Source organism: Hippocampus guttulatus, chromosome 7, assembly GCF_054856545.1.
Source record: "Hippocampus guttulatus isolate MCC_2025c chromosome 7, RoL_Hgut_1.0, whole genome shotgun sequence".
Taxonomy (NCBI): domain Eukaryota; kingdom Metazoa; phylum Chordata; class Actinopteri; order Syngnathiformes; family Syngnathidae; genus Hippocampus; species Hippocampus guttulatus.
The window spans coordinates 23,866,419-23,892,152 of NC_141267.1; the positions used below are offsets into that span (position 1 = coordinate 23,866,419).

Consider the following 25,734-nt stretch of genomic DNA (forward strand, 5'->3'; position numbering starts at 1 on the left):
GTTCCAAAATCTTTTCATTTCACATATCATCATCAGAACCATGAGGAGAGATTTTTTTTTTTTGTTAAAAAAGTAGAAAAAAAAAGTCAGCATTCATGAAAACTTGGCAGCCATCAACATGGAAGGCACACTTTGTGGCGCGCGCGACGAATCCGTGTTGCCGCGTGAGCCGCTTTGTCGCCGTTGTGAGTGTGAAACAGGAAAGAGGAAGTCAAGCGCGGAGCGCTTGAAAGGAAGTCGGAGAGACGCATGCCAGCATGCCGTTTCTCCATCGGAGGAGACCAACGATGGCGCCGACTCGCCGTCGGGGCGTGGGGGTGAAGCCGCCGGCGGCCATTTTACGTTGCCACTCACCATCGGCGCCCAATGAGAAACTGGAGACGTCTTCACCTTCCGTTCCGTGTCCGTGTGGCACACGGTCGCAACAAGAAGTTGCCGCTCATACGGCAGCGCATGAGAACCACTCGGGTCCCTTGGAGGTCACGTGGAAAATTGCGCCAGCGTCCTCATCGCCGCCATTCCGGCTGCCGGCCTGCTCGGCGCTCACACTTGGCAGATGTTGTAGTAGACGGTGTGCGCGTGCCTCTCGTCGCCGTCCTTGTGCGTGTGCACGTGCGTCATGGGCACGTCCGCGTGCTCGCCGCCGCAGCGCCCGTGCGTGCCGTATGACGGGACGCTCTGCGGGGGGGGGGGGGACAACGAGATTTGCATCATGAGGGTGTGCTGCCAAATTTCCTGACCGATCAGACGTCTTTCCACGCTGGAATGAACGAAAATGCCCCAAACCGCACACCAAAAAAGGCCGAAAGCTTCTTCGACTTGAATTTCTCAACTCAAGCGTATTTCCGGAGCGCTTTCAAACAGCCATCGCGGCATGCAAAGCGCTGTACGTGGAGCGACTATCGTGCATATACACCAATCAAGCAAGAAATTAGTCACAAAGCACCAAACAGTCAAACTAAGATCAAGTCTGAGTCTAACGGCAAAGAACGCGAGCGAGTTTTGAGGCGGCTTTGAAAGATGGCCCGCGCGGGGGCTGGCCCGATGTTCGGTGGGAGCTCATTCCAGAGAGAGGGACCGGCAAGGGAAAAGCCTCCATCCCCCTCCGAGCCTGCGCTTAGTTCCCGGTACTTCTAATAAAGTCCGGTCCACGGACCTGAGGCGCCGGGCGGGTGTGCTCGGAGGGTTAAGGTGGCGCCAGGCCATTTCGAGATTTGAAAACAAATCATAGGATCTTCAAAAGAACGCTCAAAGGTGTCGGCAGCCAGCGAAGGGAGTCGCAGTTACTGTATGTGCTCCCAATCTTTCGAGTAGCGGTCAAGAGGCGAGCGGCGGCATTCTGGACCAACCGGAGACGCTCGATGGAGGATCGGCTGACTCCAAAGTCAAGTGCGTGGCAGTAATCGGGACCACGGCGTCAATTGCCGTCTCGAGGTGTACATGAGAAAGGAGAGTTTGACTTTAGCCATCTGCCTAAGAGGAAAGAAGCTGGCGCCGTCGCAACCACAGCTGGGGACGATTTCTTTGGCGCGTTGCGGCGCGCCTTTTGGGAGGGAAGCCCAGCACCCGCCCAAAGGCCGCGCAGGCACGGGGAGAACGTGCAACGCGCACAACAACGGCAACAACTGTTCCTCCACATGCGCGCTCGCTCGACTCTCTTGCCCTTGGTCAAATGTCGCGCGTTTGGCAGAAACCTTTTGCGGAAAGCTGGCGTCCGTTTCCTCACCTCGCGCATGTGGCGACGGCGCTGGCGTGTGCGTACCTTTCCCTCGCCGCTGAGGGGGAAGTCCTTGCGACACAGGTGCGCGATGATGCCCGCCGCCAAGGCGTCGCCCAGCACGTTGATCATGGTGCGAAATCGGTCCCTGCGCGCACACGCGTCAAATTGGGCTCACACACGCACAGGCACGCACAGCCAAACACCCGTGCGGGCGAGCCCACAGCAAGAGACACAAAGGGGCACGCCGCCTCCAACCTACAGGATCCAATCGATGGCCACGATGAGCGTGATGTCATCGGGGGGCAGGCCCACGGAGGTGAGCACAATCACCATGGTGACCAGGCCGGCCTGGGGGATGCCGGCCGCGCCGATGCTGGCGGCCGTGGCGGTGATGCTGGCGGGCGCACGCGCGTCAAGTTGGGTCGGGCGGCTTTCGCCGGCGGCCGTTACCTGATGGTGACCAGCTGGCCAAAGTCCAGCTCGTAGTCGTTGACCTGCGCGATGAAGATGGCGGCCACGGCCTCGTAGAGCGCCGTGCCGTCCATGTTGATGGTGGCGCCCACGGGCAGCACGAAGCGGGCGATCTGCCGGTCCACGTGGCACTTCTCCAGGAGACACTTCATGGTGATGGGCAGCGTGGCCGAGCTGGACACACGCCGCGGCGTCACACGCGCGCGCCTCCGCACGCAAAAACACAGGCTGGCCGGCGCCGGGCGCGACCTTTGTTTGCGGCCCGAGACCGAGGCGGAACCCGGCGCCGAGAGCGGCGCCTCCTCCCGAGGCGTTATTCCCAGCTCACGGGATGCCTTGACCCACTCCCAGAAAACGTCCCATCGCAGGTGAGCTATTTTTGGAAGGGGCCGGCGGCCACCGCCTCGGCGACCCCCCCCCCAGTTGCCCGGATTCAACCTCCGGGGAGTCGCCGGGCTCGCCTTCCCCTTTGGCCTTTCGATCGGCGGCGTCATCCGGCGCCGCGGCGGGACGTTCGGAACGCCCTTCGCCCACTGACCTGGACGAGGTGGCCAGGGCGATGACCAGGGCCTGCAGCAGCCCGCGGATGAACGTGAAGGGGTTCTTCCGGGTCAGCAGGAAGTAGAAGAGAGGCAGCAGCACCAGGCCGTGCACGAAGAGGCCGGCCAGGACGGTGACGCCGTACCAGCCCAACTTGCGGCCCAGCGTGCTCGGGTCCTGCATGTCCAGGATCTTGCCCGCCACCAGGAAGATGATCCCGAACGGGAAGTACCTGAAAACGCGGCCGGGGGCGTCAGCCGCCGTCTCTCGCCGCCCCGCCCTCTCTCCGAGCCCGCGCCGCAAACGCTCACCACACGGCGGCGTTGATGATCTTCATGACGCACTCGTTGATGCACTGACACACGTTGACCAGCGGCGCGCCGCGCTCGCCCATCCGGCCCAGCAACAGTCCTGCCGTAGCGCAAAAGAGAAGTTGGAGATCGATGGCGGAAGGCCTCGACTCGGGGGAAGCCCTCCAGATATTCTCGACAAGGAGCCGCCCCGAAAACGTAGTCCAAGTCCTCGTTTCCATCGGCCTTCATCCCAGACGGGTCCCGAAGGGCTTCGCGTGTCCACGGTGAACAAATCTTCACGACGCGACCCGATCGTAACCCGAGGACGGCGAGGAAAAACAAAAGCAAACCCCCCCCCCCCCTCAAAATCTGGCGTCTGTATAAAATGCAATCATCTGCGGGACCTCTTCTTGAAAGCTCAGATGCCGAACTCCACGTTAAGACGTCGTGCCGTTTATTGCTGATATGAGGTCGGATAGCAAGAAAAAAAAAAAAAAAGCTTCACGTTAGCGCCAAGAAGAGCTCGCATGAGCGAGATGGAGAAGGGCCCGCGGACGGCGGTCCCGGAAAGGAACGCGACTCACCCATGGTGGCCGAGAAGATGACGATGCCCAGCACGTTCATCTGCTGGCTGCTCCCCGGGCTCGTCTTGTACGTCACCTCGGGCGGCGGCGTCAGCTCCAGCAGAACCGTGCGGCCTTTGCCCTCGGCGTCGCCGGGCAGCACGTACACAAAGTTGGGCGTCGCCGTCCGGGCGGGCACCTTCAGGATGGGCAGCAGGTCCGTCTTGTACTGAGCGCGCAAACGGGAGGGGGGGAGGGGTGAGAGCGGCGCGGGGCGGGGCGGGCCGAGGCGAGGCGAGGCGGCGCGCTCACCTGCTGGAAGGTGGCCTCGATCAGATTGGAGGGCACCATGTTCCTGCGGACCGGGCGGACGGCGGTCAAAGGGGCGGGGCCGCAGCACCGGAGATCAGCGCCGCCAAAGGCTAAGCTGGCACTCGGCCGCGCGAGATGACTAAAAATAAGGCCGTTAGCCTCGCGGCTAATCGGATTCACGTGAGCGTGCGTGCGAGCGAGCTCGAATCTCGCATCTGCGCGAGGAACCGACGCCGGCGTCTTTGCGTTTGCCGAGGAGAGCGCGCGTCCCGAGTGCGGGGCGGCTGACCTGATGAGGTCCAGGAGGGCGTCGGCCGAGGTCATGACGGGCCCGCCCCCCAGCCGGTGGCTCTCCATGTCGGTGCCCACGCCCGGCTTGATGATGACCACCAGCGCGATGCCCACCACCACCGCCATGAAGGTGGTCCACAGGTAGTACGTCACCGTCAGCACGCCCATGCGGCAGCACGCGCGAGACTCCATCGACGACAGGCCCGACATCAGGCTGTTGGGGGGGGGGGGCGCGCACGCACACACACACGGCAAAATAAAGCCAATGAACAGGTTTGATTTCCTTTTGCTTGGTCTCGTCAGTTACTTTCAGTTCGGGTTTGTTTTGATTCCTTTCTATTTTCTTTGGAAATGCTCCGTTGCAGTTTGCAAGATACGGCGCATTGGTGGAGCGCGGGTCAAAAAAAGCAAAAACCTGCCGTTCGATATCACGTCATAAAGTCAAATGGGAGTTTCCGAGGGCCGTTTGACTTCCCTTCTCGCGTCCGGCACAAATGAAAGTCAACCTCGAAAGCTCGCGTGTGACGTTCCCGCAAGAGGAAGGAGAATTTCACTCCGCGGTTTGCGGCTTTTTCTTCTTCGGTCGGAGCGAGGAACGCCTTTGCGACGTCGGTCGTTAGCGATCGGAACCTCGGCCGCCGGGCCGAGCCTACCTGGAGGTGATGAGCGGCAGGATGAGCATCTTCAGCATCCTCATGAGCAGTTCGCCGGGGAAGGAGAAGTAGAGCTTGGCCTGCGTCGCAAAACCAAAGCAGACTTTTTTTTTTTTGTTTCGCTTCTTCTCCACGACCAACGCGCACCCGCTCCGACTGTCAACGGCGTTGGGTCGCTACCTGCGGGGAGAGCTGCGTGCCCCTCAGCATGAAGCCCAGCGTGCAGCCGCTCAGCACGGCCGCCACGGACAAGGTGAGGAGGCCGTTCCTCTTGGCGAAGTCGCGCAGCGCCAGCCACGCGTCGCGGCTGGCGGCGGCGCGCGGGAGCGACTTGAGGCGGGCCGCCGGCCCTCCGTCTCCGGAGAACGAACGTTCCGAGCGAGCGTCCTCCTCGCCGCCACCGGCCAGCAGGAGCTCGTCCATGACGGTCGCGGGAAAAACGGCCAGCCCGGGGCGGCGGCGGCGGCGACTTCTTCTCCTGCGGGAGCGGCGGGATTATGGCGCCGCAGACTTAGCGGCATTAAGAGGCTTAGCGTCAGGTACGGCGCCCGCGCGCGCTCTTCTTCCTCCGCGCGAGTCGGCTTCAGAGGTCAACCCGGAATTCCGAGCGTCTTCGAGGGCAGCCGTCAAAGAGCGACAAAAGTCAGCGGCTGGGGCCCGCCGCGCGGCAGCGAGGCTTTCGGGCCGCGCGCGGCGGTACTTTTGATTTTCCTTGAAGCGCAGAGACGAAGCGGCGAGGTGAGGAAAAAAGGCGACGTTTGAGGGCCGCGTTGGACGCTTCCGCTCTTGAGCTCCGGAGCGCGGCGGCGGCGGCCACGTGACTTGCCCGCCGTCGGCCATTTTAGGGCTGACCATTTGCTCGGTGTCATAAGCGCAAGACGCTTTCACCGTCGAGTGGATTTGCGAAGGCCACACAGACGCAGGCAACGCAATTTATGGAATGGACATGAAAATTGCCCGTTTCAAAACAAAAAACAACCATTCATTCAGGCTTCCATAGCTCAAGACTTGGTTTTAGTTCATCATGTGGTTTATTTCTCTTGAATTCAGCGATTCCAATTTCAGTGGACACGGCTTTCTTTTGACTTTTCACTGGAGTCACCGATCCCGCCGAAGCTTTGAAGAGAGAGAGAGCTTGGGTCGAGCTTTTTTCAAACTGAATGGCTTTTTTTTAATTTAAGCTGGTCTCATACTTATTTTGGGCCCAAATTAGCTTTCGCCCCCCCTCCCCCTTTTCTTTTTAAACACAGAGCCCAGCCGGCCCCCTTCCGATGATGCTCATGCTAAATAAATACAAATAACCAAGAGAGGCCACGTCTTTCTTTGGGCGGCCATGATGATCATGCGTCTCTTCCCATCTGCCCCAATGTGGACCCAGTCAAATTGCCAAAGTGGCCCCTCGAGGGGCCTGGCGGCACGGATGTGAACCCCCCCCGTCTCCAAGCGCCACATGACGCCACACCGTTGGCAGTTACCGGGCGCGGCGCGGCGCGGGCGTCACGGCTGCTCCTCGTTTCCGGCGCTCGGCGCGCGATTGCGGATTTGACTCCTGAGCTGCTCGATGAGTTCCGGATTTTGTTGCTGCATCTGCTGAGCGAACTGCTGACCTCTAAAAGCCACCAAAAGATCACACGTCGCTTAGCTTCCTTGAATTGACTTTTCCTCCAAAAAAGGTGCAAAGTAAGAGGGGAGCGCGTCGGAGCCTACGTACGCCTGGATGAGTCCCGATAAATCTCCGGCCGGCGCGGGTCCCGGGGCTCCGCCTCCTCCGGCTCCGCCTCCTCCGGCACCGTACGCTCCCGACATCATTCCCGACATCCTGACGACATCCGGCCGAGGCTTAACACACACACACAAACAGCGAAGACGCGTACGCACGCGCGCACTTACATTTGCTGCACCTGAGGGTTCGTCATCAGCGACGACGCCTGCAACAAACGGCAAGTTTCACATTACGGTTCACAAACAGGAACAGTGAGCGACTCAACCACTAGATGGGACGCCGCGTCTTCCGATCAGATCGACGGTCGCTCTTGGCTTTGGTGAACCGGACGATCGCTGGCGTGTCCCGGTTGAACGCTTCTCAATGTGCTTACTGAATACCAACGAGAACGCGAGCACGGCGGTCTCACCATGTTCATGAAACCCGGGTTACTGAGCAGTCCGGCCAGGTCCACGCCGCCCGTTGCCGCCATCTGACATGAACACACACACACACACACGCGTGGAACACGTGGACGAGCAAACTCGCACCCGCGCGCGCAGTCCAAGACGCAGAGTGTGACGTTTACAGGACTGGTGGCGTCCATCTTGTCCTCGGCGATCTTCATGTTGGACTTGTAGGTGTCGTTGTCCGGGTCCAGTTCTAAAGCCTTCTTGTAGAAAGTCACCGCCTCCGCATGCCTGTTGAGGCTCGCCAACGCCAACCTGCATGGACGCGCGCGCGCACACACACACACGCACACTGCAATCTTCTGGCGTTTCCCACCCAGCCGTTCCGATCAACGGCCCGGCAGGAGGACGGCATGGAGGGCTGCGTCGCGCCGACGGTTCTCACCCCATCCTGCCGTAAGCTTTGCTGTAGTTTGGGTCGATGGCGATGGCCCGCTCGCAGTCCTGCACCGCCCCCGCGTAATTACCAAGCTTGCTCAGCGCCGCCGCCCTGCGCACACGTCACACGGCACGCTCTGAAGACAATATGGACTCGCCGCGCAAACCCGACACCCGCGGCCGTGGCTAGCCCGACGTGACCTCCTCCTTTCGTTTGTGACGCCGTCGACAAAATGTATCGCGGTCCAGAAATAAGAGTTTCACATCTTGCAAACACCGACTCCAACATTGCGTGCGTACATGCGGGGTGCACACTCTGCGCTTTGCAACATAAATGCTCACTCAGGTTGCTTTTTTTTCTGAATGCAGGTGTCGGATCGTACTTAAAAATCTCAACCCCCCCCCCCCCCCCAAAACATGATTTTGTATTTAGCTGTAATTGTAGGTCCCGCTGACCGCCTCACAGTTTGCTTTTATCATTGTGTCAATCTCCCGGTACGCTCATGCCTACGCTCGGGTGGGCGACGGGCAAAATGAAAAGACCCCCACGGAGCAGCCGCGGCCCGCAGCTTCCACCCGGACGCTCGTGGCCGAAATGGCGGCGCGCCGACCTGTTGCAGTAGTAGACGGCGTTCTGAGTGTTGAGGGAGATGGCCTTGGAATAAAACTCCACGGCGGCGGCGTAGTTCTCCACCTTCATCTGATCGTTACCTGCGCGGGAGAGCCCGTCAACAACCGAGCGGACGTCGCGCGGGCGGCCGCGGTACCGTACCGTCCGTCTTGAGTCTCTCGGCCTCGGTGCGCCGCTCCTCGCCGACGTCGACGCCGTTGTTGTTGTTGTTCCCCTGCGACGGCTACGGACCACAAAAAACGGCGGCTTCTTCAACAGTTGCCTCAAACCTTCGCAGTGGCACCGTTCTTACTCTCGTCACGTCAACAAATAACAAGTGTCGACACTTTGGGATCTTCAAGCGGGACTTCATTTGAGAAGCTTGACTTCTGCCTTCTCTTTTCGCGAATCGGGCCGAATTCTGCACGGAGGACCGCGAAGGCAGTTTTCTATTTTCGCATTTCTTTTTCCATTGTCCTCGGGGGCGGTCTGAAACGTCACGCAAACGATGACGCATCGACGCGGCGAACCCGTACGAGCTTATTACTTTCCGGTCAAACTCGTCAGCCTGCCGGAGTAGCGAAGGCTCCGGAGGACGCATCTTCAGCAAACAACCCGATGAAAATGACCGACCCGACGAGTCAAACGAAAAGGCGGGCGGCGGGCGGCTCTCACCGAGGTCTGGCAGGCGGCGGAGGCGAAGATCTCGGGTAACGTGAGCGGGACGGCGAGGCTCTGGTCGTCCGCAGACACTTCAAAGGCCGTCTCCAGACATTGGACGGCCACTGCGGAGGGACGCGCGTGAGAAGAAGCCGAGCGGGGCTCGCCAAAGACGGCGGCTCACCTTCCAGGCTCTCCTGCGCCCCGGACGACAGATCGCCCGACTGCAGCTGCTCGTGGAGGAAGCGGATGATGGAGAAGGCCAGGCGCTTGTTGTCCGTCATGGCGGCACAGGCGGACGCCGCGCAAGCACTCGCGGCTGCCGTGGCAAACACACACACAAACGTTGGCCATATCTAAGACCTGCAGCTGAGCGTTAAGGGACATGAAGAGATCACTGCGCTGTCGTTCTTCACTGTGCTACGCATAGATCACGTCGAATGACGAACACTTGTCCTAGTTCGTTTCCCCGTCAAGTAAATGTGCGCACAACAAATGTAGGACGACATTTTTCGACTTTGTGGCTGATAAATGCCCATGAAAAGCATCAAAGATGGCTAAGATAACTTGTCACATCAATGTAATTATAGGTAGTATTTATGCGTTGGTGATTGGCCGGCGCCATCCTCGTCGACCTCACGCTCCTACGATGAAAAAGAATTGATTGGGGCACACATTTTCTGGACCTGGAGCGGCGTCTCCTGGTGAAGTGGGCCAGAAATTGCCGCGTTGACACAACATGAACATATTCGTGGCTTTATTCGTATTTTCCACAGGACATAATAGTTCGTCTCATGCAACTCAATCCATCTTTGTCATTTTACACACATAAAGCGATAAAACGCAACACAGCGACGTACTTTGTCGCATATTATTCAAACCCGCAGGAAAGCAACAAGGGCCGTTGGGACATTCGCCAAACATTGGCAGGCTCACGCCAAATGAAAACAAAGGAAAACATTATTCTAATGTTAATTCTAATCCCGATGGACTGACGCGCGCGCACGCACGCAAGGCCACGCGCAAAACTAGCAGCTAACAGGCTATTTGAGCGTATTTGGATATTGACGCATCGTCGAGGTCAAAATGACGCCAGCCCAGCTAAAAAAAAAGAAAAAGAAAAGTAGAGAATTTTCTGTCTCACCAAATGTGGGAAAGCTTCACACGAGAGAAATGTTGACTTTGTTGTTGCCGCTACTTCTTTCCGCTCGGCAATGCGTAGCAAGTCACACTTTACCGGCGCGTCCTTGTGACGTCACACAGAGCGATTTGCACTCTACGAGTCTCTCGGCCAAAGTAGCCGTTTGGCATCCTCGCTCATGCCGAGGCAATGCCTACGAACGATGAACGAGGAATTATTTTGAAATGAATCAATAAATAGATAGATAGACGGACAGATAAATAAATAAACGTTCCCTAACCTGAGCAATCGTGGATTCGATCTTCCAAGGCGACAGGTGGCGCTAGACTAAGCGTGACGGTCAAATATTAACAGAAGAAGTTGGGCGACGTTGCATGTCTCAAATGCTCGAGGAATCGCTCATCTTTTGGCTTCAAAAGTGGACTTGCGTTGATTTCCAAGCGAACGTTCCAGTGGACAAGTGAATCCGACGTAAGGAAGCTCGTAAATAAACAGTGACGAGACGTGGGCACTGAAATTCCAGGTAGCCAGCGGACATGTTAACACGCGCGCACACACGGTCGTTTTCAGATTGCCCGTCATTGGGGTGCATGCATAACTTGAGGCGTGCGCTGCGAGGGTCAAACGTGACGACGTGTTGGGTATGAAGCGAGCTGCCGGGCCTTCGCGGATCTCTTCCTCACCAACGGCGAACTCGTTGATTGCAAAGCAGCAACATACCCAACTGAAGGTCTTGTGTCGTGCCCAGGCCGACCGGTCGTCATCCTCTTCGCCGCGGTCATGAACGTGAGCTTGAAAAGCAAGAAGCGCGCGGTCCTGCCCAGCAGACCCTCTCCGCCCAGCGTGGACCGCATCGTGGAGGACGTCGGCGGCGCCGAGCCCGACGACCCGGTCTTCGCCATCCTGCAACAACCCCAACACCGTGAGGCCTCGCCGCGACACGGCACGCTTTATTCACTGCATGATGTGATCTGTTGTACTTGACTTTTCTGGAGTGCAGAGAGCTTCAATTGAAATTCGGAAGAGTCTGGTTGCGATCAAGTTTTCATCTCCCAGTTTAGAGGTCGTTGTTACCAGCTCCTTCCGTGACCATCGCCCCCCCCCCCCCCCCGGATATATAACTCCTCTAACCTGAAGCGCAAAACAGTTGAATGCAATTCCTCCACAATTTGTCCGACTTTGCCCCGGTTTTCCGTCCTTACATTCAAACGCGGAGAAACGTATCCGCAACAGATCTGCGATTGAATGACACGAGCATTTATGCTAAGAACGGTGCATTTACACTCTTTATTCTTGTGTTGCTTAATGTGCACTGTCCCAAGGAAATAAAGAACATTTAAATTAAATTAAATTAAAAACACACACACCGGGTCTTAAAAGACAGGAGGCGCGGCCAATGTGACTGACGTTGCACGTTGCGTCGTCAGCTGGCGAGACGGGGGAGGCGGAGCGTACCTTCCAGCAATGCCGGCGTCACGCGGACGTAAAGCATCAGCTGCAGGAGGTGGGGGCGGTCCTCACGCGCCAGCGGGACCACCTCCGAGCGGCGGGCCAGCGACTGGACCGCCACCTGGCCGAAGTCAAAGGTGGACTTTGCTGACCGCGGCGGGAGCCGCGGAGTCAACCGTGCACGTCGTCGTGACTGCAGAAGGCAGTCGAAGGAAAGCCACGCAAATGTTGGACGACTGGATGCCCGCCCGGTGCCCGAAGGCCGCTTGCACGTGCGAACAATAAAGTCACGTTCCCCCATCACACCCGTGCATATTTAGCACGACTCGGGGTGCAAGCATACGTCGACGACCGATCGAATATCAACTATTTTGATCATCGGTTAATCCATACCGACCCCGTTTTATGTCAAATTGCCCAAATCCTCGAAATGTCCGCCCGTCGCCTGTAAATATGCCGTCCATGAAAGCAGACCGATTTGGATCGCTGTGTTTTCAGTGCCAAAAAGTCTTTTCTGTTATGCGTGCCAACTGAAGTCGCGTGATTTTTCAACACCTTTTGTGACTCAAAGGACTCGGCACTCAGAAACAAACTACAAGAACATTTCTGGTAGCTTCAGAGTTCATTTCTGCTCAACAATCCAAACAACAGACTGTTCAATAAATGTATGCATCATAAATGAATTCCCGACTGTGCCTGCATGATTTTGGGAGACGCTGCTGCATTGGATCACTACGGGCCTGCGACGGAACGAGCCAAGAAAATGGCTAAAGTGGGAATCGACCGTAATACTACGTGCGGATTTGTGACAGCGTTGCGCCTGTCGCGTCTTTCCCGTTTGTCAACTGTCACGGGCTTCACGAGTAGGTCGGCTCACTTACCAACTTTTATCTGCAGAGGTTGTGGAGCAAAGTATGTCAAGTGTGCAGCTCATGGTTTTGATGAAGCATGACGCAAGAAGTGTACGTCACATCTGCTCTCGCACTGGTGTTGCCAATTTGCCAAACTTAGTCCCCGAAAACAGGTTAGCGGTCTACCCACGTATGGTAATGTAGTGAAGGAAGTTGGACTAAAAACCATTAGCAGCGCTAGTTCTTGCCTGTTTTCCGGAGTTTCTAATGTGACACGAGCAATGGCAGACCGAGAGCGGTTGTGATGACTTGTGGTCAACAGCAGAGGGCGGTACTGTCCAACATGGCGGCCCCCTGAGAGGGTTGAAACTTGATGAATTCCTCGATTCAATTCTTACTCCACCAACGTAATATTAATACGAGTGCCTTGTTGAGACCGGCGGTGGCACATAAAATGTATTCCTGCATTAAAAAACGGAGAGGGGGTTCCCCTTGAACGCACACGGAAGCCTGATGTGTGATCAAAATACGTCGTATGGAAGTGATCCGTGCGTACACGCCGCAGCCAGTAATCGTAGTCACGTGTACGCCGATGACTTTTTATTGGGTAAATACATGACAAATACGACTTTGGCGTCCTGCTATTGGCAAATTGACAATGTGATCATTTTCTTATGTCCAGCTCGTTTAGGTTGCCCGTTGATGAGGTCTTCTTGCCACCACAATGGCTTACACGCTTTCTTCCATCTTCTTGTTCAGCAAAAAAACAAAAACGAGACATACGGGTTAGCCGCAGCTGCTAAAGCTAACACACGAGCAGGAGCGATTTGGCAACAAGGCCCGAATGTGACACACGTTCAACACTTAAAACCATACAAACGTGAGCAGCTTGTACGAGGAAGACATATTTTTGATGTACTTCAGTCACTGACCTGGCACTGGTTGATCGGTGGATTCCTTCACACTAAATGTATACGGAAACACTTTAGCCAATTTGCACGCCTTCACCAGCCAATTCATCAGCACGCTGTCTTGTTTCCCGCTGTATTTTTATTATTCTCACTATTATTTACAGACCTGATGAGGGGAACACAGTCACGGCTGCACTATTGATCTCCTGTCAATCAACTGAGAACATGATACTAAATCATTGCGTGGGCATGTGGCTTTGCTGTTAGCCCTTTGCATGTCGCAAATTGAATGGTTGAGGACCACGGTGCGAACACCGATTGAGAGCGTGTGCCCGTGTTTGTGGCGAGAAGAGTTGGACGCGTTTGGGCTCGTTGAGGTTTGCATACTTTGCTGCTTTCTTCTGCAACTTTTCTAGCAAGCCGTGATTATTCTACACTTAGAAAAACAAGGACAAAATGTCCGGGATGGGCGGGTGCCTAAAAGCCCCACGTTGCACCCCCTCGCAATACCTCTGGTAGCGTGGACATAGTCGAAGATGGGATGCGGTGGAGCAGGTCGAAGCAAAAGAGGTGAAGGCGAAGGGAGGTCGGATCCAGGACTCTCCAAAGTGTCTTTCATCAAACATCTACGACTGATTTTGGCTTTCGATCTTGTGGTCGGCCTCCACGCTCCGGGCCTCCGGCGGGGCCGCCACGGGGCTGGGGATGTAATTGAACGGAGAAACTCTGGCCGCCTTGCTCGGAGATCCTTGGCGGAAATGCACGGCTCCGCCTATGTGCCCGTCCGGCTTTCGGGTCGAGGCGGTGCCGTCTAAGTCTCCATCTTGAAAGTCCCCCCCGGCGGTGGCGCTAAACTTCCGAAGTAGCACTCGTCCCGCCGCAACCTCCGGAATCGCCGCCGCCGACTCGGCGGTGGGAGCGGGGCCGAAGTTGATCTTGGTGTGGGAGAAATCTTCTGTCTGAACCGTAGCGTCGCTCACACTGCGCGAGGCCAGAAGAATAGTCGGCAGCTTCCCCGGCAGAGAAGCCAGTGGCGGCTTCGCCCCGTCGGGGGAGGCCGCAAGTGGTAACGCGTTGGCCGGCAGAGTGCTTTTCAAGATCTGCGGTACGTCTTCATCCCTGATCCTCCTCCAGGTGACCCTGTCACTCAGACGGGATCTCTGACTTTTCTTCTTCGTATCGTCCTCGCTTTTGGCTCGTCCGCTGGAGTCGGAGGACGATGAACGGAGTGAAGAACGGCTGGTCACTCGGCTCAGGATGTTTATACTCGGCGATGACGCGTGCCGTTTAAATGTTTCATGGTCCTGTCGTAGTCGTCTCTCTCCCCAAACTCTGCCTGGAGCGTTTCGTTGAGCTGCTCTGTTGGGGCTTTCGGAGCTGGTTCTCCTGGATGGACCTCTTCCAGACGGGGTCCGATCTCTCGAGGTCACCCCGCCGGCGCTCCTGGCCTCCGGCTGAGGTCTCTGGACTCGCTGTGCTTGTCCCGCAACGTTTCCTGTCATCTTGCTCGGGGGCTGGGCAGCCACCTTCAGCTCCCGGCAGCGGGATGAGCAAAGGAAGACCGCCGAAGCCCCCGGAACCGCCCGGTGGGGGGAACCGTTCTGGGATCGGGACAGCGGGACGCGGGGCGTGCCGTCACGTTTTAGTCCGCTCTTTGAGTCCTTGATGAACGTCAGCTGCCTCAAGAATCCGTTCGAGTCTGACTCGCCACCGCTCGAATGGGCTGATGCCATCCCGGCCAGATCAGATCGGTGAGGAGGGAGGACCCGTTTCGCAGCGCGCTGGTTTTGTCTACCCGTAGCCTGGTTGGTGACCAGAGGTGAAAGAGGTCTGGCCGCACTCCCCGAATTCTGCATAAAAGGTATCCTGACTGGTGACTTCTGGGTCTTCGGCGGTGGTGTCTTTTGAACCCTGTTTACCACGGGAGAGCGTCCCTTTCTTTCTGGGGGGCTACCAGCTGGTGGCGTGCCACCCTTTCTCAGGATAGGCCCGCTCGGCGTCGGAGTCGGCCACGCGAGGTTCTTCTGAGAATGTTTGGATGGCGTCGAACTTTGCGATGAGCCGGAGGAGGAGCTCTTTGGTATCCTCGGAGGTGGAGTCGAGCTCCTTTTCGGCAAGTGCAGCTCCATGTCCTTCGGTCTTCCTAATCGGTGAAGGCTCTTTGACCTGTGCTGAGCTAGCCCCGGGTTCTTCGGCGCATCTGTTTTGGTGGATACTTTCCTGGGCGGAGGTATTTGCGACGGAGCCGGCTCTTTCGCCGGCGTGTAGGTGACCGTTCTGCCTCTGAAAACCATTGGCAAGTTGGGCACCGGCTTGCGCTGCGCAAAGTCCAGAGCTTTGTTGGCCTTCTTGTCTTTCGCAAATTTCTTCTCCTTGGGGGTAAAGCTGGATGTTGAGATAAATGACAAAACGGATTCACTTTCTTCGGAGGAGAGGTCTTGAGACTTGGCTGCTTGCAGTCCAGTCACGACCGCATCGGCGCCTTCTCGAATGGCTCGCCATTCCACACTGTTCAGGTCTGAGTCTTGATCCCACGCCGGGTCATCGCTGTCCTCGTCCACGCGACAGACCTCCGAGGCCTTCGGCACTTGTTTTTGGCCGTTCTCCGCTTTCCTCTTCCTGCCGGCCATCTTCCGTCTCTGTTTGGGCATGGCGGAAGTGATGCACTTCTGAAGGAGGTCGTCCTCAGAGTCCACGCTGACGGAACTCGGAGAGCTGCGCTCGTCAAACTGGCCGTGGACGGCCAAGGACTTGGCTTGCCGCATCGCATTCAGGCTGGCGTTGTGTCTGTTCTTGTACCAAACCTGCTGGGCTTTGAATCTGTGGTCAACGAACTCCGCGTCACTCAGGGAACTCAGCGAGGAGCTGAGCGAGTGACAGGCAGGGGAGTCGTCCGTCACCAGGTTCTGCTTTATCCCGTGAAAGCCTCTGGGCTTTGCTTGAGAAGTCAAAGTCCTGCCGATGTTGCTCGTGCTTCGCGACAGAGCATTCCTGCCGGCTTCCCTCGCGTGGCTTCTGCTGGCAAGTTTGCTTTTGTCCTGGTAGAAATGTTTGCTCTCCTGCCAAGAATGCGACGTTTGCACCGTGCTTCTGTTTGGAGCAGCGCTACCCTCCGGCTTGTGTTTTATAATGGGCAATTGCGGCTTCCCGGCGGGCCCCGGGCACTTTGTCTTCTTCTGGTGGCTGGGAGAAGGCTCGCGATTCCTCTGGTTGGCGACTCTGTCCGCCACTTCCTTGCTCTGCATCAGAACCTCCTGAGTGGAAATGACGTGTTTGCTCGTGCGGCCCGCCGGAATCGCAGGCGGGTAGTTCATCTTGTTTGCCTTGGGGAAGTGGGAGAAGATTCTTAGGTCTTCGATCCTCTTCGCCTCCTCATCGAGTATTTTTTGCTTGGAAACGGGCCGAGCCGGACAGTCCTTGACCGGGTACTGGAGCGTGTCGTCACTCAGTGAAGTCGCGCTGGAGAAATTGACCGGAGTGCCGTCGGCCGAGTCCGCGACGGAGGAATCGTCAAACTTGACGTCCTGCTGCGGGATGACAATTCTCCTCCCGGGATACAGCTGCGTTTTGCCATTTGGGAGCATCATGTAAACGGGGAGATGCGCAGCTTTTTGGGCACCGCGAAAACGAGGAGGGATGTTGGTCACCAAGGAAGGCCTGACCTTCCTGAATTTGGAGGGCATCGCTGAATTGATGCATTCCTTCAGGATCTCGATGTCATCGTCGGAGTTGCCCTCACTGCATCTCTCACCGCGGGCGAGACCCCGGTCATTTTCGTCCCGCACAGCCGGGCTCCTCTGGCTTTGCTGGAGGAGCGGCGTCAGTTTCAGCTCCACGTCTTTCTCGATGTAGTGCTCGTGAAGAGGCAAAGCGCTCAGGCTGGACGCGCAGGAGAAATTCTCTGTGGGCTTTTCCACGGTGAAGTAGATCATTGCGTCCAAATCGGCGGGCAGGTTGAACCGGTCTTTGGAGTCGCCGACCTCCATGAAGGTCCGCAGACCGTTTTCCCACGGCGCCGCCGAACCGGCCGTCTGCGCTTCCCCTCCGCCGGCGTCCGCGCAGCATGACGGAGTCTTGCTTCGACTCGGCGGCATCGTTTGGCCGGGGCTGTCCGGAAGATCGCTGGGGCTGATGGTTCCGTCGATCATCTCGCTGCAGGGATCGCTTTGGATGGAGCTCGCGATGGACGGGGACTCAAAACTGCCCAGAGAACTGACTGAGCTACAGCGACTCATGACCAGAGGAGTCTCGTGGATGTAGTTCTCAGAAGAGCTGGACGGCGACCTGTCTTCCGGCGCCGTCGGTGCGGCTCCCTGAAGGAAGACCTTTTCTCTTTTGTCAGGGCACGGAATTGGGATGGGGTCGGTCTCTTTGCTCGGGAAGGATTTGGAGTCGGTCAGGAGCAGCTGGCTGTCGCTCAGATCCTCTAAGGTCTCGGCCTCCTCGGCTCTCTGGACATCCTCTCCGTCCTCCGCCTGGATAATTTCAAGCGAGGAGTCGCTCTCCAGCTCGTTGTCGCTTTGTCCATCCAGTGCTCCGTCCCCAGAAGACAGCGAGGACAAGGAGCTGCAGCGAGAAAAGCAGATGGGCGTGTTCTCCACAGAGTATTTCTGGACCGTCTCCATTGTGCCCGCGGTTGGACTCCTGCTGGATGCCATTGGCGAAAACTTGGTCACGCCGCCTCCGGTCATGGCGGTGGGCACCCAGGCTTGCCTCCTCATGCCTTCAGCGGCCCGAACGTTGACGGGCGTCGTTGCGACGCCAAGTTTGGCAACACTCTGAATGAGCGGAACCTGCCGGTAGGAAGGAGAAAGTTTTACGGAGGCCATGCTGACGTCCGAAGAGACCTTTGTGGACACGCTCGCGGGTGTTTGCACCGGAGGGTCCTGGATCTGTACCGCATCGGAGTCGAGGAGCTGCAAAGCTATATCGTCCTTTTCATCCACGCAATCTCTCTCTGGAATGGCTTCCCGGCTTGTCTGACTCAAGAGAGCGGGTTGCACGTTGCGGCGCTCGAGGTGAGCCGCGGTCAGATCCAGCCGGTTGGGTCGTTTCTGGGGGATCCGGGCGTCTGGATCCTTGCTGCCGCAGTAGCCGTCGCTGGTGCTGCCACTGTTCAAGCTGTCGGTGGATACGCTCGTATGAGCGCTTTTCAGGCGCAGTAACGCACGCGCCCTGCAGAGGCGTTCTCGATGGGCCGAGCTGCTCGCGTCCGAGAGACGGCAGGGGGAGCGCGACTTAGCGCCACTCTCGTTTTGCTCGGGCGACCCGTAAGGCCAGTCTGCCAGATGGTCTTCGGAGCTGAGGCTAAAGCTGTCCTCGGAGGAAGTGTGCATGGCGATGTCCTCCACTAACCGGTCGATCTTCGCAACGGCGTTGGTGATCTTCTTAGCCAGCGTCTCGGCAGCGGCGGACATCGCTTCGTCGGATGCCGGCTGTCCCCGGTCCAGCCGAGGCCGGTTCGGGTCCCGCTCGGGTTCACTGTCCCGCTTGGTGTTTTGTAGCAAGTTGGAGTTGTTGAGATAGGTGGAGAGCATGGAGAAGCTTCCGGCGTCCAGACCGCAGGAGACGTTGGGGGCCTCTTCGTCGTCGAAGCAGCCGGAATCCGACGCGTAGTCCTTGGCCAGACTTTCGACGTGGCGCAGCTGCTTGTGGAAGCTCAGGTTCTTGGGATTGCGTTTCTCCAGCGTGTCAAAAGTCTCAGCCAGGTGTTTGGCATCCAGCTCGGCCTCCAACGCCCTCTGCTTTCTCATGTAAAGCGGAGGCACGCACGACCCCGGCGAGAGCACCGACGCATCCTTGTACTGTGGGGGTCGATTGGTCAGCAGGTTCCTCAAAGCTGCGGCGCTGCCCATGGCGATCATCTTGTGTTTGGAGTGGATGAGATTGCGCAGCGTGCTCACGGCGCCCAAATCCCAAAGCAGCTCCTGGTCCTTCGGGCTCCGGGCCGAGAGGTTCCAAAGTGTCCCGCAAGCGTTGCTGACGATGGTCAAGCTGTGCGAGCGCAGGTGTTGCAACAGAGTCTGCAGGCAGTTGTGGTCTCGCAAGACTTGCCTGGAGGAAGAAAAGCATCGTGAGCGTGGCCCCGCGGGTGTGTCTCTTCTACCCCGAGAAGATCCTCGGGACCACACGACCCGACGGACGCACCTGTAGTCTTCTCGTGAGGCCACCAGACTGGACACGTTTCTCAGGATTCCGCCGCCACTCTCGATGATGGCGAGCGAGTTCGTCTGACAGCGGTACGTCAGCGTGCTAACCAGAAAGCCCAGAGCGCCGTTCACCGCGCACACCGCCTCCTTGTTGTCCAAGCTGTGAGCCGACAGATTCCACAGGGCACTCAGAAGACTCTTCAAAGTGGACTCCTGGTGATGAGAGAGAGAGAGAGAGAGAGAGAGAGGTATTCTAAAAACAGTTCTCGCGGGCGAGTCCTCACCTTGGTGGCCTGCAGGGCGCACGTCATCAGGGCAGGCACGCAGCCGATGTCTCTCAAGACTCGCTTGCCGCTGATGTCGGCCCGCCAGGACAAGTTCCTCAAAATGCTGGAGACCACTTGGTGGAGCTCCTCGCTGTCTGAGGCTAACTGGGCAACGAGAGCTTGCAGGCAACTCTTTCTCGAGCACAGAGTGGCCTGCGGGAGGCGATGGAGAACGGATGGCAACGTGTCAGGAACGGGGAAACGACGATCGCTCGCTCTCACGGTCTCCGTCGTCAATCAACATCGGTCGTTTCGGGAACGTAACGGACGAGGAGTCCGGCTCGGCCCCCGACGCGACTAGCGTTAGCTTTAGCGGAGGACGCGTGCGGGCGAGGAGCTCCGGTAGCCCCCACCTTGTTGACCACATCTCCAAAGGTGAGGTTGGTCAAGGCCATCCCGGCGTAGCGCCGTAGCGCCATGTTGACGGGGTCGTTCTGCATGCCGTACATTTGATGGTCCAAGTGGATGAGATCCGCCACCGCCTGCAGGCCACCTGGAGGGCAGCGCAAGCCGATCCGCAACATCGCAGTCACCTTCGCCTTCGTTTGAATGTTTCACCCACCTAATTCGTTCATCGCGCGACGGAACTCTTCTTCAAAGGAAAGCTTCATGATGGCGCACGTGGCCTGACAGATCTGAGGGTCCACAGGTTCGGGAACATCTGACGAGAACGAGAAAGATGGAGGTGGCTTCCTGAGCCCAGGCGCATGTTTTACATCTGGCGAGAATGGCACAAAAAGTGGCTCGTTGCCGTGTAGGACTTGCGCCTTGTCGCCGGCGAGAGCAATTCCTTGTCCCGCCTGTCACTCGACGTCGCGGGCCGCCGAGCAAATGCGGTCTCCCTTCTGAATTTCAAGAGAGCCCCCCGCCCTTCGCCCTTTTGACTTTGTACGGCCCTCGGGCTTGCCGCCGATCCTCCGTGTTGTTGACGGGGAAGCCGGACCGCCTCGAACGGCACTCACCGAGGATTCCGGTCGGACCGGGACGGCCCTCCGCGCGGTTCTCCATCCAGTCCCAGCCGCTGTCGCAGTAAGTTCGGACCTGCTCCAGCATGTGCAGAACTCTCATCTCCCGGCGGGCCTGGCCCTCGTCGTGCTGGGAGTAGATGATGTTGTGCAGGGCGGCGCCGGCTCGCGACTTGGCCTGGCGGCTGCAGCGCGCCTCCCCCGGCCCGCCGGCTTCTTCGTGGAGGAACTGGACCAACAGGGGAACGCCGCCGGACTTCCTCATCGCGACGCAGCTGTCCTGGGAGCTGGAGAGGGCCAGCAGGGTCCGGGACATCTCTTCCTTGTCTCCGTTGGCCAGCATGGACAGCAGCCAGAAGACCGTCTCCATCTAGGGCGGCCGGGCGGCGTTCAATCGTCAAAAAGGCTTCCTGCCGCGCCAGCGCCAGCGGCGATCCGAGCGGCGATCCGACCGGCTACCTTGCCGCCGCCGTCCGCGCCCGCCGTCGCCTCGCTCTCCGCTTCTCCGGCAGGAGGCCTCTCCGCGCCCAGCAACTGCAGGCGCAGACGCACGCGCGGAATACAAGTCAGCGACTTGGATGTTTTCATTGCGCCGCATTTGCGTATTCGCTTGTGCGTCCGCGTTTGTTTGCGTGTATGCGCGCGGCATCCGGGAGGCGTACATTTGGCACAATTGCCATCGTCTTTTTTTGTTGTCGTTGTTGTTTTGTTTCGTTTTTCCAAGGCGGAGATCGGCGGCAAACGGGAAGCGAGTGCCACCGACAAAGACGCCGACTCGCTAGCGTTCCAAGAGAGCGGCGGCGGAGGCTCGAGGCCGACCCGAGCCCGCCGCCACCCGATCGTAGACCGGCAGCTCTCCGTGGCAAGCGCTCACGATTCAAAGCTACGGTACGCGCGAGGGGAGAAAAAGTGGTGACACACCGAGGGACACGTCAGCACCATCAAATACACAAAGCCGTTTGTGAGCCTGCGTGCGCGGGGGGCGTGTGCGTATGACCTGCAGTTGGCTCTCTTGACTCCCTTGGGTCTCCCGCAGTTCTTTTTCCAGCTGCTCCAGACGGGCGACGCGCATCTGCAACACACACAAGGCACCCGAGCTGCCGCGTGCCGACGACCGAGCGGCTCGCGGGCGTTTTGCGCCGGGCTACCTGCGCGCGGTGGATCATCTCCTCGCTGCTGCCGAAGCGTTCCTCCATGACGCAGCGCACCTGCTGAACTTCGAACTCCAGCTGCTGGCGGATGAAGTCCATCTGCCGGGAAAACTGCAGCAAACGCCACGGCCGGGTGTCACGCGCGCCCACACACACACACACGGGTGTGTGTGTGTGTGTGTGTGTGTTTACCGTGTCAACACGAGGCAGGTGTGTGAGCTTCTGGGACAGCGCCTCCAGCTGGCTGAAGTACCAACAGCGCTCTCGCTCCTCGCGGTCAATTTCTCCCAAAAGTTGGTTCCTGCGCAGGGACGAGAGTGCCGTCGGCGCTGAGCTTGAGTGGCTTCCAACCGGCTCCTCTCCCTTTGTACGAAAATCCCTTCCGCTCGCGGTGTGCGCCATGAAAAGTTGCCGGTTGTCGTTTTCTTTGAGCTTGTCGTCGGAAAGGCGGCCGACGCCGGCAAATGGCTAAATCGGCGACACCGAATGGGCTCTTGTGACCGGTTACCGTCCGTTTGTAGCCACGTTGGTATCCGTGCGCATGGGCAAGGATGCCCCTCCCCCTTCATCACCCTCAAGACAAAAAGATCTTCAATCGGATAAACGGCGAGCGCTCGCCACTCACCTCTCCTTGTAGAGCTCGTTCATGTGATGGTCGCTGAGGCGCCCGTCGGCGCCGCTGAAGACGGCCGTTTTGGGCGGGGCCCCGTCCAGGAAGTGATGCGGCGACACGAGGGAGGAGGAAACGTCCCCGCCAGACGGGGGTTGCGCCGAAGAAGAGGAGGAGGTGTGGCAGGAGGGCGGGGGCGCGGCCAGCTGGTCCTCTCGCTCCGCCGGACCTCCTCGATTGTCCGCCGGCAGACGCGAGCGGTGACCCCGGTGACCTTGACGCTTCAGCTCATAGTAGTCGGTCAGGTCCACGTGCAGCTCTGAAACGCGTAGGCGCGCGTCAGTTCGCATCGGCGCGACGCTCTTTCCGCCGCGGGCGAGTCGACATCTGGAGTCGCCCGCCGCGAGCTCGCCCGGGAGACGTCGCGCGCGATCGGCAGCGACGCCGTCGTCCCCGCGCCGTAGAGAGGACGCGATCGGGCCCGCGTGCTCTTCGCGCGCGCCGCTGCGCGAGATCCAGGCCGGCTTCCGCCAGCGCTTCTGTCGCCTTTTGGATTTGACGTGAGCCTTCAAACGGAGCAGCGAATCATAAGTTTCATGTTCAAATATTCAATTCTGTTCTGCGTCACGGGACCAGTCAAAAGTTTGGTGGGGTTTTTTTCTCTTCTCATGATTTAAAGATTTCCTTAAGAGTTGACGACTATTTCTTAGGTTACCGACATTAAGACGAAAAATTGATGGATGATTTGGTCAACGGCAACGACGCAAAAACAGAAAAAAAGCCACGCGTGCATCCATTCCATTCTCTGAATCGCTGCGCCTCACCGGACGTCGGCACCGTGAGGCGGACGTGCTGACCGCTCGACGAATCCAAAAAAAACAAACAAACAAAAAAGAATCCGTTTGATCGTTTCGATTGTTGAAAGCAGGCGCGTAACGCGGTCGACGGAGGTCTGCGGGAGAACGACCGGAGGTGAAAGAGTTGAGGTCCCTTGGCCCCGTCGCGCCACCACACCAAAACGCCTTTGCGCCGCGGAGGAAAGGCCGCAAGCGCCCTGACGGGGGCGCTCTCGGCTCTCGGGAAACCGGAGCGCGCGTCCTCCGATTTTTGGTCGGCCGAGCGCCTCCCCAAATGTCTGCGACCGCATCGCGAGCCGCGAGCACCCGTTTGTCGTCGGCTCGCTCGCGCGGCCGTCGACCGATGCGCCTCGTTATCGCCGTCATCCTTCTAGCGGCCGCGCGGGCGTCGGATACCTTGGAGCTGGCGCAGCACGTCGCCGCGTCCCGACGAGGCCAGAGTCCCCGCCTCCTGCTCCAGGTGACACTGCAGCTGCCGCAGCACTTCCTGTGCGGCGGCCACGACAAGGGCAACGTGATTGACGGGTCGCGGCGAAGGTCGCGCCGGCGGCCAAGGCGACCGACCTTCATGCCGAAGGTTTCCGTCTCCAGCTTGCAAAGGTGGTTGGAGTTGTCCTCCAGCTCCCTCCTCAGGTGGGAGTTCTCCTTGCGCAGCGCCGCCACCTGGTGGGCCAGCTGGTCGTAGGAGGCGGCGGCGGCGGCCATGGTGACGGCGGGGCGCCCCCTGCGGCGAGGAGTTCACAAACATTGGCGAGGTGACGAGCTTTGAAGAGCTCTTTCCGCGTCGTCGAGAAAATTCCACAAAGACGGCGTCGCAACCCGATCGGTGATGACGCCCGTTCACGACGTCGCAAAGGAGGTACGGCATCGAATCGAGTCATGGAAAACTCGTCGATTCTCAAATTCGCTTTTGGTCACCTTTGCGAAAGCGACCTCGTCCGCGCCGCGGTTATTTCAGCCTCCGCTCGCTGAGCGCGGCGCTCGGACGCGTGGGCAAAGTCACGACGGTTCGCGGGCGGCCGCGGCGCCGAGGGCCGTTTTCTCTCCGATGAGAGCGATGGCGTGTCCAAACGTTTGCTGGCTGCAGTCCCAATTCCAAGCGCGAACGAAGCGGGCTCGTCGGCGCGCCGTTGTTCCGAGGATCGATCGGTGCCTAAAAGTGATTTTGTTGTCAAACGCGAGAGCAGATGGAAACGTCAATAATGCCGCCCGAGGGGCGGGGGGGGGGGGGGGGCCCCGAGAGCGCAGTCGCAAGGGGAAGGTCTGACTCGAGACCAGGGCGCGGCGGCCTCAAACCGGAAGTGGTGGACGGCAAGCCGCTTCAACATCAGCTTCAGCTGTTGGCGTCAAAAAGTGAACAAAGAGCATCCCCGACTCCCTCCTCCTCCTAAGAGAGAAAGGGACCGGTCACCGCGGCAACCGCATCCGCCGCGAGCGGAGAAGGCGAGCTCATCCGAGCATGAAAAAAAAAAATAATAATCAAGCGAGCCGTGTCGTGCTCGCTCCGCCCTCAAAAGCGGGAAGCCGTCGGGAAGCCGAGGGGGCGGACGCGGCGCCTCCCGAGACTGTCTCGCGACCGCATCCTGCGGGCGAGGAGCGGCCGCGAGGCAAACGCCTCTGCTCGGCGAGCGCGTCGAGACGGAGCTTCGTCCCGCTTCCTTCCCGGTTAGCATTAGCCGAGCCTGACTTAGCATCGCTGAGCGGGTCAAGATCGCTTCCGGTCCCAAGAAATCACGCGCCGCGCTCATGTCGCGCTGAGCGAAGGAGGAGCAGAAAAGAAAGAGAGAAAGGCCAACGAACGTCGAGCGCCTTCTCTGTCGGCCACTTTGACTTCATGCTTCGTGCGGATGATTCATATTTGAGATGGAAAGAAATGCAGGCTACGTTGAAATTCATCCCCGAAAGCTTCATTTCAAGAGCGAATGAAAAGCACCTTCAACCCCCCCCCCCCTCCTCCTCATCATCATCATGCCCCTGAGAAAGATGCAAAATCGAGGTCACGCTCGAGGTTTACCGGCTGCAATCGAAGCACGTTTGTGGGGGGGATGTGGCAACAATCCACATTTTGGCCGGAGGAAGATTTGCTCTTTTTGTCCGCGCTCAGCATTTCTTTGTCTATCCTCCATTTTCTTCCATGCACTTGCCTACATCTCTCGTCATCATGCCTCCATCGAAACAACCCCCCCCCCCCCCGCCCCCTCCCGGCAAAACATGCAGACGTGCGAATCCCACGGAGAGCAAAAGAGAAGCCGAAAGACTGTAGGCGCGTCTGACCTTGGGATGTTGTCCTTGCGCTCGTCCCTCGGCGGCTACAAAAAGGCGACGGGACGAGCAGGAAACGAGGGAGGAAAAAGCAAACGTCGACGACGATGCGGGGATCGCCGGAGAGGGGCGGGTGCGGTGACGGTGGTGGTGATGAAGATGATGATGATGGCGGGGGGGTGAAGCTCGTCCTTCGATCCGGACTAGAACGGATGCCAATGAAAGATTTGAACAATCGCCGAGGCCAAACACGAAGACCTTTTTCGTTTCGTCTTCTTGGTTTCCAGCTTCGTTTTTTCCGGAAAGAGCCGAAGATGCCCGAACGAGAGGCGGCCTTGCGCAACCCACCGCTTCGTGCGTAACAGAGCAAACGAGAATAAGTGCATCCCCGAAATAGCA

The 25,734-nt window shown here is 58.4% G+C and overlaps 4 protein-coding genes across 7 annotated transcripts; 1 reads left to right on the forward strand and 3 right to left on the reverse strand.

Annotated features, from left to right (window-relative positions):
* Nucleotide 1: 1 nt before the first annotated feature.
* Nucleotides 2-5,730, reverse strand: slc1a8a (solute carrier family 1 member 8a). Its single transcript, XM_086116557.1, has 11 exons — nt 5,024-5,730; nt 4,844-4,923; nt 4,189-4,404; nt 3,900-3,942; nt 3,609-3,816; nt 3,043-3,142; nt 2,730-2,963; nt 2,171-2,365; nt 1,980-2,114; nt 1,763-1,865; nt 2-678 (listed from the first exon to the last, which is right to left on the reverse strand). The coding sequence occupies exons 1-11, from the start codon at nt 5,264-5,266 to the stop codon at nt 544-546; spliced, it is 1,692 nt and encodes a 563-aa protein (XP_085972683.1). The 5' UTR covers nt 5,267-5,730; the 3' UTR covers nt 2-543.
* A 125-nt stretch (nt 5,731-5,855) lies between these two features.
* Nucleotides 5,856-10,660, reverse strand: sgta (small glutamine rich tetratricopeptide repeat co-chaperone alpha). 3 transcript variants are annotated; one of them, XM_086116575.1, is made up of 12 exons: nt 9,808-9,962; nt 8,848-8,982; nt 8,679-8,788; nt 8,166-8,247; nt 8,005-8,104; nt 7,401-7,505; nt 7,135-7,270; nt 6,976-7,038; nt 6,734-6,771; nt 6,555-6,662; nt 6,319-6,452; nt 5,856-5,959 (listed from the first exon to the last, which is right to left on the reverse strand). In XM_086116575.1, exons 2-11 carry the CDS (start codon nt 8,945-8,947, stop codon nt 6,341-6,343), a joined length of 954 nt encoding a protein of 317 aa, XP_085972701.1. In that variant the 5' UTR covers nt 8,948-8,982; nt 9,808-9,962; the 3' UTR covers nt 5,856-5,959; nt 6,319-6,340. The 3 variants fall into 3 exon arrangements, with proteins under 3 accessions (XP_085972701.1, XP_085972702.1, XP_085972700.1); XM_086116576.1 differs by lacking the exon at nt 9,808-9,962 and adding an exon at nt 10,525-10,660 and having other exon boundaries at nt 5,856-6,452; XM_086116574.1 differs by having other exon boundaries at nt 5,856-6,452.
* On the forward strand, nt 10,582-11,936 carry c7h19orf25 (chromosome 7 C19orf25 homolog). The gene is made up of 2 exons (XM_086116582.1): nt 10,582-10,726; nt 11,232-11,936. Exons 1-2 carry the CDS (start codon nt 10,585-10,587, stop codon nt 11,402-11,404), a joined length of 315 nt encoding a protein of 104 aa, XP_085972708.1. The 5' UTR covers nt 10,582-10,584; the 3' UTR covers nt 11,405-11,936.
* A 753-nt stretch (nt 11,937-12,689) lies between these two features.
* On the reverse strand, nt 12,690-25,632 carry apc2 (APC regulator of WNT signaling pathway 2). Of its 2 annotated transcripts, none has more exons than XM_086116547.1 (14): nt 25,348-25,632; nt 23,638-23,797; nt 23,470-23,560; nt 22,232-22,535; nt 21,799-21,907; nt 21,604-21,717; nt 21,453-21,527; nt 20,915-20,989; nt 20,453-20,825; nt 20,053-20,151; nt 19,844-19,983; nt 19,449-19,643; nt 19,163-19,377; nt 12,690-19,069 (listed from the first exon to the last, which is right to left on the reverse strand). In XM_086116547.1, the coding sequence occupies exons 2-14, from the start codon at nt 23,776-23,778 to the stop codon at nt 13,642-13,644; spliced, it is 7,359 nt and encodes a 2,452-aa protein (XP_085972673.1). In that variant the 5' UTR covers nt 23,779-23,797; nt 25,348-25,632; the 3' UTR covers nt 12,690-13,641. The 2 variants fall into 2 exon arrangements, with proteins under 2 accessions (XP_085972673.1, XP_085972674.1); XM_086116548.1 differs by lacking the exon at nt 25,348-25,632 and adding an exon at nt 23,992-24,979.
* Between the last annotated feature and the right edge of the window lie 102 nt (nt 25,633-25,734).